Source organism: Pseudomyrmex gracilis, unplaced genomic scaffold (assembly GCF_002006095.1).
Source record: "Pseudomyrmex gracilis isolate BER0280 unplaced genomic scaffold, ASM200609v1 scaffold_173, whole genome shotgun sequence".
NCBI lineage: Eukaryota > Metazoa > Arthropoda > Insecta > Hymenoptera > Formicidae > Pseudomyrmex > Pseudomyrmex gracilis.
This window is the reverse complement of record NW_018020757.1, coordinates 47,912-62,333: the sequence shown is the minus strand read 5'-3', so window position 1 is coordinate 62,333 and position 14,422 is coordinate 47,912. Positions and strand designations below refer to the sequence as shown.

The window sequence follows — 14,422 nt, the reverse complement described above, 5'->3', positions numbered from 1 at the left end:
ACCGTATATATATATATATATATATATATATATATATATATATATAATTCGGGAAAACTCAAACTTTTCCTGTCATGCGGAAGGCTTAAATACACATTATTATGTCACACGATGCACGTTGTATTGTTTTCGTGAAAATAGCTTTAAAGTAAATAGAGAAAACTGTTAGACACAGTGACAATTTCTAACGATGTATAATTATCTTTGTGAAATCAAATTTTTCTTAACCGGAGTGAAAAGTTATCAAAGAATCTGATTGAAAAAAAAGAGAACACACTTGACAATCGATTTACTGAAATCTTTTGTACTTTCCCGAGAAAATTCTTTTTAAATTAAACGAATTTTCTTTGTGAAAAGAGAGAAGAGATCGCGTTATGTATATTAGAAGCGTGAAATTTGACCTAGTACGCCGTGAGCTGTACTTTTATGGAAAACCTGTTTTCCTTTCTTTATAATACGTAGTTGAATTTTAACTTCTCGAAAGTTAAAACGGATGTTATAAGCGGTTGAAAAGAAAATTTTGCTTTTCTCTCTCTCTTTCTCTCTTTCTCTCTCTTCCTTCGCTTTATGCAATATCATTTTGCAACGGATATTTGCGTCACGAGAGATGATTACCGTGATAGCTTTTCAGACTTGTCAGATCGTAAAAAGAGAGCGAAATTCAGTCGACGCGCGCGTATATCCCGCGTATCAATTGTTACGTCGTCGTTCGACCGCGATAGGCATTCCGAACTTTTATGGACTTTTGCATGGATCATTATCCTGAAACAACGACCCACTTCAGGCGCGACGATAAACGCTCCTTTTTATTGGCAGTAACGAAATTTCATATTGCGCTCCCCGCGGTCGCGTCGTCGGCACGAATGCTTTCGCCACGCGACGAGATTAAAGCGGAATCGCGTGCGATCCGCATAATTATCGCGGCGCGATGTCTGATTCTTATTGTATAGACTTGTTAACTCTCTGCATTCCTTCCGTCAATCAATCGCGGAGTGACAAGAATTTGCAGAATTTGCAGAAAGAAAAAAAAGAATGTGAGTGAAAAGCTTTAAAGAGAAAGAGTCCATCGTCTGTACAAGAGATCGATTTTATAATTAATTTTTAAAGAAGCTAAATAATGAATAAAAAACGAAACTATTTGTCGTTTTGAATGTGGACACTCGTTTCGTGATCTGCAACTGCGTGTTTTACGTATTCTCGATTCTTGCGTTCTAGACAAAAATTTTCCTACTATTTCGAAACCAGCTCGAATACATCACGAGAATATACACTGTTTTTTATCTCTCCGTAAAAAATAAGAATGAGAGACCGTATTGTTTGGAAACGCAGAAAATTGTCGTCACGTATAAATTATTTCAATAAATTTATCGCGTTCTCGATGCGATAATTTATTAACATATCGCGTGCCGAAATGCCTGCGTGTCGATCACGTGCTCACGCATAGACCGACACGGCGCGATATCGATTTACCGGTCGACTTTAGTCGGTTTCACATACAGCACGTGTACACATGTATATCCGCGAATGAGAAGTGGCGATGTGCAAAAAGATATTTTTCGAGAAAGCCGCTTATCGAAGGTTTTCGCTCGGATTAAGGCTGTTTGCCGTGCAATTCATAAACATAGTTGAGCTCGAAGAACGACTTTACTCGGGTTGTGCGCGCGGCTATCGCGTCGGGATATCACCCAAACTCTCATTGGATTTGCATTTTTTTTATTTTTATTTTTTTTATTGAAACGAGCTTAGCTCTTATTTAGGGCGGCGAAAAAAACGTCGCGGTCCAGATATTTGTAACATTTCTTCTGGATCTCTGCCATGTTGTGTTTGTTTCATATAATTTTCTTTTATTCCATATAAACAGTAGTATTGCATATTGCAGTGAAAAAAAAACGAACAAATTTGCAAAGGATTATTACACACGTACAATTTATTGCAAAAGCGGAAAAATTCTATCCCCGTTTTTAATAGAATACAGAGCAAAAGGACATGTATTTAAAAGCTTATTGATTGCAATTTTATTAAACCGAAATTATGTAGCGGAAAGTAAAACATATTTTTGTACGTAAGACAAAAATAAACTAGAACGGTGTTACAAGCGCAATAAAGTGGCGACGACTTTTCGCGGGAAAACGTCAGAGCAAGACAGAGTCGCGCGTTATAGGAGGACGAGTGGCCGCATTTCGCATGCAATGAAATTGGAACAAACCACGCTCTCTCTCTCTCTCTCTCTCTCTCTCTCATTATCATTAAATTAGATCGCAGTCAACGAGAAGAGGGATGGTCGGACGGGGAGTGAATACAACCGTGAAAATTGCGTTTTCTCTTACGTGAAGAGAAAATTTCCGTGTTTTGTACGTCGGAAGAAATAATCCCCATAATTAGCTTCTGCACTCGCGAAAAGTTCCTGAAAAAGGTGGCGATACCCGCGTCCTGCTGATGCTGCTTGCCAGGAAGGACGTAAGGATCGACAATTTGCATGAAATATGATCGGCATGCGACCACACATTCACAACGTACGTCTTCCGCGCTGCGTCAAAAACATTTTGACGAGGGCCATGACTCTTTTCGCGACTTCGCTGTTTTATTTGCACCAAACGCGAAGCGTTTTCTCTCCGACTCTATCGCTCAAAAGAAAGAATCCGATCGTTCTCTTGCAAAATATGAATTTGTCGCAAAAGATGAGACGATAGATACTTTTTTTGATATATAAATGATGCTCACGTATTTTTTATGTCGATAAGAGCTCGGAAACACGATTGCTGGTGCGAACGATTTGTTCATTAAATAATATAATGAAGATATTGCTTGTTACACACAACGACGATCTTGTTTACGGAAATTTTTAAAGAACGTTACGCGCTTTGTGCGACTGAAAACTTACGGCGTTTTTGTAAGATCAATAGTTTATAGTTAGAATAGGATGAGGAAAGTTGACAACCTCTGCGTTTTATGCGACATACGACGCTTAGCGTGCGCGCGTATCTTCCAGCTTGCACTGTGGGTGTCCATTACTTTCGTCCGTATGTACTTGTCCCCCTACTTCGGCTTCCGCCGCAGGTGTCGCAGTTTCAACGCACCCCATAACACCCGGGACATAACCGGGACTCGTTTCCCCCGTCGTTAGATGCCAACAGCGTAACGTCCTATCTCGTTAGCTAAATTTTAGACGAGGCAGTCGGTTTGATGCACAAGCGCTTTTCTCTCTTCCCGTTCCACGAGTTTCGCTATCACCTTCGCGGTTAATGACAGTCAGATGTTTCAGAAGAGCGCAGTGCTTTCGGAAAATCCGTGTGTTACGCGGACCGGAGTTTTTCTTCTCGTTTCACACTTTCCGTCTCTATCGCTTCGATCTTTAAATTAAAGATCTTGGCGCAATAAGTGATTAAAAGAAACGTGATTCGTTCAAGAAAAGAATTCGAAAAGAAACTTTTCAGGAAATTGGACGAAGAAAACGTTCAATTTTCTTTTTCTCTTTTCATGTCAATTCTTATAATTTACTAAGGAACGTATATTATAATTTTTTTTTGAACGTAATTCATTACTATATTTTTTTTCTCTTTGTAATGTATAGACTGGATGGTTTTCTTCTTAATGTCGCGTCATATAAAAACGAGTTCGTCTCATATATTTTCCTTGCACGCACAGAGTTATAACGCGTTTCACGCTGCGCGTATGCGCAAAACGATCTATCGTAAAAATTTATTATAATGTTTGAACTACCGGGAACCCAACGCCGCGTCGTTGTTATTTATGTGCAACAGCTCGCGCGCGAATATAATACTTTGCATCGTGCGTCGCGCGTTGTTAAGCCGCGTGGTTGCGACTTTGCTTCCCCGCGGCGTTCATCGTTTCGGAGTTGCCGCGAATATACTTTGTCACGGTAAACGGGGGCGCATTCTCTCGCAAATATCAACATTAAGATTCAAATGACCGAATAATCGAGCGAATCTCGCAGGACCTGTTTCGACCTGCGTTCGAACTGCAAACGAAAATCTGCGTTAGAGCGAGAGCGCGCTTCGACGTATCTTCTCTCCGCGTCTCGCACGCTCTAACATGCCTTTGTATCGCGCGGTATATGTACGCGCACACCGCATCTGCCGCAAGATGCCTGCGCGACATTGTCGCGCCCCTTTACTCCGCTTTTCGTGAACCACCGACAGGAAACCTCACGTGAGCTTGTCGGAAATCCGATTTTCGTTCCGCCAACTAATTAATGGCGCGACGCGCATTACCGCATTAATGCTACCGTAAAATTTACGATACGCGTTCTTCATTTTTTGAGAGAACATTTTAGACTTTACAAAATCTTTTTTTATTACGTTATTTTTGTTCAAATTCAATTTTGTGTAATTTGTTCTTGATTACAAAAATAAGGTGTCGCTCATGATTTTTTGTTTCCGTTGATGTTTACGACGCTTCTTCATCGAGATTCGTGCGGTGTTAACGTTATCAAAAATCTCTCTCGTATCTTTATCATCATAACCATTCATATCGCTCGAGTTCGCCGAGTTTCGCACCGCGCGCAGCCAAACTTTCCGCGCTGACTAGCTCGTAAATAGTAACTTCCGCTGCACTCTCGTAGCCATGTACCTAGTTACTCGCAAGCTCCGCTTACCCACTTTATGTGCACAATGATATTATTGCGGCCGACGCGACTTTTCGAGATAATCGCGGCTTTCCATCGCGTTTCTCTGAGCGTAGTTTTCGCCGAGTATCATGATTACGCTACTGTGACCGAGAAACTCTGCCGCTCAAAGTAATTCCGTATCGCAGAGAATATAAGATGGCGTGTGTGTTATACGTTTTCGCATTTGCGCGTAGATAAGATTCTAATCGCGCAAACTTCACGGACGAATTAAGCGTTATCTTCGAATTTGCTGTCAGCGAGCGCGATGCCTATATCCCGGAATTGAATTTTACCGAATGCCGCGCGCAGTTACAGATTTATATACAACGCGCCGTAGATTTCGCGATGTGCCAGATAATCTCACGCTCCGTTCCGTAAACCTTGTCCAAGATTCACTGCCGCGATTCTCGCAAGCTCCATTTATCTTCCGCCGCGCGATATTATACGCAGTTTCCAATACTTGTCGGGAGGAACCGATCGTTCTCTATCTCCCTTTCTCCCTTTCTAGAAGACATCTTGTATGAAATGTACATCTGAAATATACAGGGTGGCTCACATAAGTGTTTACAGCTCGATTTCTCGAGAACTATATCATCGATTTTAATGGTTGAGATCTTGAATTGTATGGTTTTAAAGGACCTTTAAATGTGAATAGAAGTTGGTTTCAAAACTTCAGTTTTGTGGATAGAGCAAAAGTTAACTTTAAAATTTTTAATGGAAACCCGTATGTAAAATCACATTTTTGGATTCTATGAAAAAAAAAACACCTACGTTTTACTTGAATTAATTTTTTGTCAGATGGTTCTGAGAAGTAATATAACGGTTTGAGGTTTCGAATTATAGGTACTTGAAGCGCTTGGGAATTAACCGCACGAACTAGCATAAACATAACTGTAACCTTTATAAGAAACAAAACTAAGAATATTTTTATACATTCCTTGAGTTAAGCTTGTATAATAGCTTCAAACTGAAGAGATTAGAAATCTCTTCAGTTTGAAGCTATTATACAAGCAGTAATATTACGATAAATCGAAGGTCATTGACCTTTCGCTGGAGGTCATTAATCTTTCGTCGAAGGTCATTGACCTTTCGTCGGAGGTCATTGACCTTTCGCCGGAGGTCATTGACCTTTCGTCGGAGGTCATTGACCTTTTGTTGAAGGAAAGCGATCTTTCCTTGAGTAGAATGTTGATTTCTTATTTCATGCGGTTAATTTCCGAGCGTTTCAAGTACCTATATTTCGAAATCCCAAACCATTTTTCTTTTTAGAACTATCTGACAAAAAATTGAAAGAAAACTTAGTTGTTTTCTTTCATAGAATCCAAAAATGTAATTTTATATAAGGGTGTCCATTAAAAATTTTAAAGTTAACTTTTGCCCCACTCACAAAACTGAAGTTTTGAAACTAACTTCCATTCACATTTGAAGGTCCTTTAAAACCATACACTTCAAGATCTCAACCATTAAAATCGATTATATAGTTCTCGAGAAATCGAGCTGTAAACACTTATGTGGGCCACTCTGTATATGCAGAGCAACATTTGTGTAAAAGCGTGAAACATCTGAGTTCTTAAGTTTCTTAAGAGATTATATACATGAAAGAAGTAACCATGTATCGCTGTTTTACTACATTTTTCTCAGTTACATTGATAGGCGAACAACGTTGTCGGTTCGCAGCTAGTGTCAATTTTCGCGAGAAGTCGCAACGCAATCTCATTTCGTTTAACTGGTTCCATCATTTCCGTGACTAGAATGTACCGTGGCATATCGTTCGATTGTACGAGGTCAGAGGGAAGTTCTCTCTCTCTCTCTCTTTCTCTCTCTCTCTCTTCGTAGTGATATCCAATATATACATTTGCTCTCGAAAGTTGTCAGCGCGTCGGCACCGACACGCGAACAATGTGTGTTATACATCCGAAGATATATCTGTGTATAGACGACGCAGTGTCAACGCGGATATAGTTCGGCGCGGAATGCATTTGCAGTCGCTCCGCGGAGAGGAGCTTGCGACGCGCGTTTTACGTTTCAATTACTCCGATAATAGTCGCCCGTCTCTACGACACAGCGCAGCGGTGGTGCGCGCCGCGGTTTCCGAAGTCACTTCGTCTCTCGTTGATAAACAGACGACCACTGGACCGGCCGCATCGCAATGTATAACCTCGCGCGCGGTTCCTCAGCCACCTTCTCACGGTTGTGTGCGCGCGTTGATGATACGCCCAGGTCGCCTCGGTCACCACGATGTTCCGTTGCACTCCGCCGTTCGCTTTTACCCTAAGTGCCGTGATTACGCCCGTGACCGGAATTGAGGAAGCTTCCCCTTCCCCTTCTCCCTTTTTCCGGTTTGCCATCACACGTCGTATTGCCGAATACAGAGTTCGGGTGGGCCATTGCCAGCGCCGCTTCGGCAGAATTCCAAACAGCATCAGATCTCTTTCGCGATGCATGTCTGTTTACCGGGACGGCCGTTACGGAGGTGAAACAGCGGAAGCCGTGGCGGAAAACTCGCGAACATTGAGACGTGCGAGTTCCGCTCGAAATGGGAAAGTTTTCAGTAGATGCTTTTAATGACTGGATTATTTTTTATATCACGAAATATTCTATTCGCGCAAGTTATTATAAATTTTGATAACCATCGCAATAAACTACTAAAATACACGGCTTTACATTTATTTTGTACTTATTTCAGTAGCGGTAATTATTTTTTAATTGAGCTTATTACGCGCGCAACTCTCCGTGCAACTTTGAAAATGATGTTCCGCTTGCGCGCAACTCCGCAGTTCAATTCCGACAATCTCGTTTGCGTATTTTACATCCTCGGGCGATCCACGAGGAAATTCCGCAAACGGATAGATGAGCAAATTGCGTATTATCGGATTCACGAAATTTATCGTTGGATATGTGTAATCGCGTTCTACGTGTCACAACTTATTAACACATGTAGCGCGGACATGTGTTAGTTATATCTCCTCGCGATATGTAAACTTTCAACGCGGAAAACTTAATTTTCTCCGATTGAGTTTCTCCTCGCTTTCGCAACTGACATCGGGACAAAGTGCAGCTTCGGAAATGTGAATTTTATCGTTTGCCACACGATTCATACAATTCTCGTTCATTTAATAATTTATAGAAATCAAGACCAAATGTTGTTTCTCAACAGAGACGTTCCCAAGTTTTTTTGATAACAAATTGAACATATTTTATTGTGTAATATCTATTGATATATAATACGACTGTTATATTTTTTGGAACAAAAGGAAGTCACCAGCAATGTTTTTTCAATTCACACGCGTTTATTATTATGATTATGGTTTGTTTATAAACAGAGACAGAGAGTACTTAAACGCCGTCAATGCTATTAGTCAACCGCGCCGTGTTTGTAAATCAATTCGTCTCTGATAAGTATCGAACAGGAAGAGAGAGAGATAGAGAAAGAGACGGTCCAGTTGCCGATCCCGGATCGGTCTTATCCCGGCGGAGAGACCTCGGCTGTCGTCGCGCGCGAGACCGAAAAGGTCTCGAAGGTGCATTCCGTGCGCAATTGCCGGCATGCACCGTTACGGTGATCCGGTGCATTCCGGGAAGAGACATCGCGGCTACAGATGACCAGATTGCAGGTTTCCCAGTACAGGAAGTCGTGCGAGATGTTTAATTGCGTTTGTCACGACGCTACGTGGCGGCGTATCTATCTCGGGTCCGCGCGAGGAGAACGAGCGAGTACGAGCCCAATAACAATGCCGGGATAAATTAACCAGTAGGCGGCACAGCGCGGCTGACTGAGAGCAGCTATAAACCGATCCTGTAAGGAGAGGAAGATCGCCCCAGGTGGCCAGTTAACCGCTTAACCTTAAAAATGCATACATACGTCGCGCTCCGAAGCTTCTCCTTCATTCCCGCGCTCGCCGCGCAACTTTTGCCACCGTTCTCTTCTGGTTTTCTCCTCGTTTCGCGATCGCTTGCGCGTTACTTCGTTCGATCGCGCACCCGAGTCGCGTATATTTATACTCTTTCTCACTCTTTCGTCTCCCGGACATATTCTTTAGACGTTTTTCAGACGCGCACTATTCTCCGAGATTTATTTCCAGACGAGCGACGCGTTACCGTGTCGATCTCATGGTAGATAAATGGGCGAAATTGCTTCTCGAAGCGGGTCGCTATTTGTATCTGTAGACCGCCGTGTCTAGGTTGCGGCGACGGATTCTTTCGGTGTGCGCTCACAATATTCACTGCGCGCGAAGAGTGGCGAAGTCTGTTAGATATTACTTAGCGCATTTGTTCGCTCAGGCGTCTGCAAAAAAAAAACAGATATTTATTTGCGGCATTAAAAAATTATTTTAAATATGCAATTTTCATTCTATAAAGATGGAGGGATTTTGTAAATTTTATTTATCATCAAGTATATAAAAAAAGAAGTTATAATAAAAGTTGTAATAAAAAACATTTCGTATAACATGGAAAAATAATTTTATTGAGCGAGCGACGCGGGTGACATCAGATTGCGGCACAATTTCGAGATAACCGTAACAGAGAGACAGCGCGCGATATGTAGTGCTCTTTCAGGTCCGCGCCATAAGGGACAATAATCCGCGATAACGTCGTCGTATCAGAAGATTACATAGACTACCGTAGAAGAGATTTGCGGATAAACGATGGATTTAAAATGCATCTCTCCTACTCTCGACTTGTTTGGGGATTTCTTTGCGTTACATCTCGCGTCGCGTCGTCGTTTGCGAGGAGAAAAAGTCAACATCGTCCCGGGTAAACAGGGAAGAGGAGAGAACGCGCGACGTAAATTCTCAGCCTTGTCTCTGGGTATTATTCAGGCTTAGTGGATGCTACGGCCGCGACCGTGGAGGAAGCTCGCGTCTGCGAGCACAAGCAAACGGTCCTAATCCGTTTAACATAAATACCACGTGGTTTAATTAAATCGCGCACCGCAAGGTAATCGTCCGGCGGCGTTTGTCGGCGCGGGAACACACGGCGGATTTTTTTTCTTTTCCTTTCCTTAGGGATCGAGATTACCGTATTACCGTACGCGACGGATCGATGCACGTACGCGAATGGTTGTGGAAAATGAAGGCCAGCAGGTTACTAGGAAAAGTTATGCGTTAACTTTGTTTTTGCAGCGGATAAACTCGGTGCACCTTGCACGCTTCGATTCATTATTCTCGTTTATTATCCATCATACTCCCGGAACACGATACTGTGTGTATTAACCACTTTCTGTAAGAATCGATAAGGACTCGTTAATTTCTCATGAGATACGCGAAACCGCACGCCAGGTTTATGTGCGCGCTCCGCTCGCATTAGCATATTAATGTATCTTTTCAAAGGCTCTTCTTTTCCGCGGCACAACACTGGAATTTCGTGGAAAGAGTTTTCTTTATTATTATTATTTTTTAATGATTCTAAGGGAGTTTAACAACAAAGCACATACGATACAAGATGAATAAAACGTGTGTAGTTTGTGCGATAAAACTTTGATAAAGAGAGAATAATTTTATTCTTGATGTAAAGATCGCGGCTTTAAAGTTCCATGCAATTTGAATCTTTTCGCTCCGGAACACATTTTCGGAAATGTAATTCTCTTTCAATATCGGCGGAATCAATGTCGCAAATAAATCTTCCTGATTTCTCTATTTATGCAGCTTCTCTATTTCTACGTCGACTATTTCGCGAGAACAATGAAATAATCTATGCGGGCTGCATTCACAGAATGTTAATGCGATAATTTTCGTCGCAAAGCATCTCTCTCTCTCTCTCTCTCTTTCTCTTTTACTCACTTTGCGACGGTTCTCGCTATAAGACGCGACACTACAGTGACGACGAAGACGCGCTTAAAATAGTGAGGAAAGGGAGATGAATTTCCCTACTCAGGCTAATCTCGTAGAAGAGGCACTCCTTTGTAAATACTTTGGAGGCTTTGTCTGAAGTTACCGCGGGAACGAAATTCTCGGGCTTCTATCTTAATCATTCGACTAACGCAGCGACGCAAGCTCGTTTCATTCGCACGATTAGAATCTCGTGCTGCGCGTTTTTCCAAAATACATCGTCATTGTGTAAATGTATACATGAACGCGCGTTCATTCTCTTTTCTTTCCCAGCAGAACCAAAGAAACGAGAAATTGACGATCTCCATGGCGACCCTTGCCGCGTCCTGAATATCTTATGCACGAGCCCCATTAGCGGCAGAAACGTCGTGAGAATAAATGGCAGCCGCTTTTAAGGAGCTCGACATTCTATAGAATGGGCAGAGATGCTCTATGAAAGAGAAACGCGGCACACCTACAAAAATGTATCCGCGAGAAAGCGGATTCGCGCTACAATCGTAATAAATTATTAACCGAGGATCTCCGCAAAGCTTGTAATCAGTGTCCCGGCCGAAACTACAACGAATCTCTCGTTATTTCACAACGCGTTCGTGCAAAAATTGAATTCTCCTCGCCAAAGTTACAAGTATATTACATTATAGAGCATCAACAATAAGAATATAAAATAAGGTGAAAATTTGAAAAAAAACGAGGCTGAAAAATGTCAAGGCGAACTTTTTTAACCTAAAAAACTATTAGAAGGTTTTAGTACAACGTTCTATATATATTTTTAAATATTTACAGTTTTTTTATGTACTTGGATTAATTAATCTCTTTGATACTTAGTCAGACTTATACTAATTGTATATCTGCGTCTTTTTTTGGTTGCAGGTAGACACGCCCGATAGTGTTTTGCAGAGCGGTTTGGGTCTCGGACCCGACATGGGCCACACGATTCTTCGTTCGATGGTGGACCCTCGAGATTACGATCGACTAAGATACTTACAAATGAATGGCGGTCAACCAAACAGTTTTGAGGAAACCATACACAGGGTAAATTACACTTGTTGTTGTCCGCATCTCGAATATTTTTTATTTTATTTTATTTCTAGCGCTGCGCAGTATACTATATTACAAGAAAATAACGCTTAAAACTATCTAATGTTTGAGAACATACTTTCCGAGTTTTTATTTTTGCGTAATTTTGCTTGTACTACGCGCTTGCATACATTTTCCTTTTTATAATATCACTTCTCGCGAGTGAAAGCCATTTGCTCTTGTACAATCTATCGTTGATCCTTGAATTCTATCGGAATTCCTGGAGTCACTCGCGGGGAGAAAGTCGCTTCAGCGGCGATAAAACCTTTTTAAACGAAACTTAAGAACGCTTCCATCCCCTTGCATTTTTCAGCTGAAAGTTCAAGAGGCGCTGCGAAAGAAAGAGCGATTCCACAAAGAGCACGAGGAGGTGAGTGCACCTTAAAAATCCACATCTTTCTTCCAACCCCCTTCCGATTCTTATAACGTGATTTTTATCTCGTTCGGGTTTTTAACTAACGAACTTACTTGTAAAGAATCTCACAGGTAAGGCTAATGCCGCAAATCGCCAGCGGCTCTCCGCCGCGCGTTCGCGATTAAATCCTCCCGATCTCCCGCGGCAAATGGGTTACCCTTATCCTTTTCCGTATCCCCTTTAAATTGCGTAATGGCGCTTCCGTAAGGGATATACATCTCGGGACGCCGCCGCCGCACGCGTTCCGCTCACGAGCGCGCGCTTACGTCCCCCGCGTTTTGCGTTCTCGCACACCCGCACGAGCAGAGCGACAATTTTCGTTATCGCGCGCGCCGATCGTCGATAAGGACGAAGCGCGCGTATACACGATTAAGCCTCCGCAAGCCGCTCGCGCGCGGCGCGTTTCGCCTCGTTTATTTTCTTCCCGCGATTTCTCCGTGCATTGCTCGAGATCATCGGGGCGACCCTTTTCTTTCCCTCTCGTCGTTCGACTGATATTGGCCCTGGGAGCCCCGGTGGTCTTATCCGATACAATCCTCCGCCCGCTCCCGCATCCGGAATTCTCGCAGAACGAAATTTGCATGTACGCGCTATTACCACAAGGCCATGTCTCTCTCTCTCTCTCTCTCTCTCTCTCTCTCTCTCTCTCTCTCTCTCTCTCTCTCTACACCCTCTCTCTTCTTGCCAAACCCCTTCGCGCTACGCGCTCTCGTTCCCCGCTTCGTCCCGTTTCGCGTACGTGCGAGCGTGTCCGTTTATCCCCCGCGCTCTCTTCGGACTGTCTTTCGCCAACTCGATACCTCTTATTATGCAAAGCAGCTCAGATCAGCGTGATATCATCATAATCGTCAATGCGTACCGCGACGTTACGTCGTGAATTTCTTATGCGCGATCCCGCGATACTCGCGTCGGGCTTTCTTGTGTTTTTTGTTTTTTTTTTATTTTATTTTCCGTCGTGATTTCGCATCGTACGCCTTCTTCTTGTCTCGTGCGTGCGATCGCGAATTGCTAAGTACAATTACAGACATGAATCTTACAATCAGTAAAACAAGGCAAAATCTTTGAGCTTACTAGGACTTGATTGAATAATTTTGCAATAAAATTCATAAGCTTAGAGTTACCGAGAAAGTTTTATGAAAATTTTAATAAACCGACTTCTTATTCTTTATTATTTTGTTTCATTCAGATGTGGTCGTTGTTTGAAATTAGTTTAAGCAAATGAAATAATTTTACAATATCTTCTTCTTGTTGATTTGTTCGTGTTGATAATCCTCCGATAGAAAACTTATCGTCGTTAATTTATCTCGGTTAATAAAGAAATAAAGAATAGAGAGACGAGGCGAGAGAAAGAGGGAAAAAGGCTGGGACTGACTAAATTAACTACTTGAAAGAGGCACTCGGGATAATGTCGCGCACGCGGCTTTATTAAAAAATTAACTCCTTCAGAAACTTGGCCGAACGTGCCGTACAAAAGTCGTCGAAGTCCTCCCTTCTATCTCCCTGCTCTTATCCTCGATGAACGCCATTATTTGCTGACGAAGTTCTTTTGCAGCAATTTCGCAATTTTCTGATAAAAAAGAAAGTTAACTTTTTCGAGAGTTACGCGAACGTTTTAATTTTGCGAATATAATGCCCGAGGATAAAGAAAGGGGGAGGGGGAAAAAAAGAACGTGTCGTGAATGAAAAAGTTGCGCACGAAGAGGTGTCGTCTAATAAAAGTATCGTTAAAGGCGGACTCTAGAAATTAAGCAAAAAATTAAGTAGAAAATTACACGGCGCGCGGTGTGTATAGTCCGCAAATTCCGCAGATATCCGGGTATAATGAGGGAAAAGTGGCGGTTTCAACGTTGAAAACGGGACCGTTTCAATGCGATCGTGCATACCGGCGCGGTTCATGCATAAGTGGGCGACGTGTATAATGCGCTGCTTCACGCGAGGCGGAGGAAAGCGACGTATTACACACGCTTCGCACGTAACAACGCCCGAGACTTACGGGCGCGGCTTAGCTCGTTACGTATGTCGCGTATTCCCGTTGAGAATTCTCCGGTTTGCCCCGTACACCGCTTTGCCAAAAACTGCCCATTAGCGGAAGAAGAGAGCGGCGCGTACACGAGCTCGAGCAAAACGTCGTTAGGCGCGAAGCGAGCGCGGCCGCGAGCCGAGAATTTTTAATTACGCGAACACGAGCTACGCGGAATTCTGCGGAGGTTTTAAAGGAAGGGGACGTGCGAGAGAAACGGTCGTTGAAATTGCCGAAAACTGGTGGCATTACGGGCCCGCGCGTAAGGGTGTTTGTGATGCGGTAGCGTGGCGGAAGAGCGGGACGAGAAAAGGGCGGAGGTACCGAAGGGAGACATAGGAAGAAATAAAGCGGCCATGTTCCTTTGAGGCTGCGCGAGCAATATGGAAATAAAGGTCGGTATCCGTGTAAAAGTTTTAGTGTCACCTCTACCTCTGCGGGTTTATTGCTCCTCG

The 14,422-nt window shown here is 42.9% G+C and overlaps 1 protein-coding gene across 2 annotated transcripts in view; it reads left to right on the top strand.

Annotated features, from left to right (window-relative positions):
• Positions 1-14,422, top strand: part of LOC109857801 — a 285,853-nt gene that overhangs the window by 259,805 nt on the left and 11,626 nt on the right. For both annotated transcript variants that reach the window (XM_020434502.1, XM_020434501.1), the window contains 2 exons: positions 11,326-11,487; positions 11,846-11,902. In XM_020434502.1, coding sequence (XP_020290091.1) covers positions 11,326-11,487; positions 11,846-11,902 — 219 coding nt within the window. The remainder of the gene's footprint in view (positions 1-11,325; positions 11,488-11,845; positions 11,903-14,422) is intronic.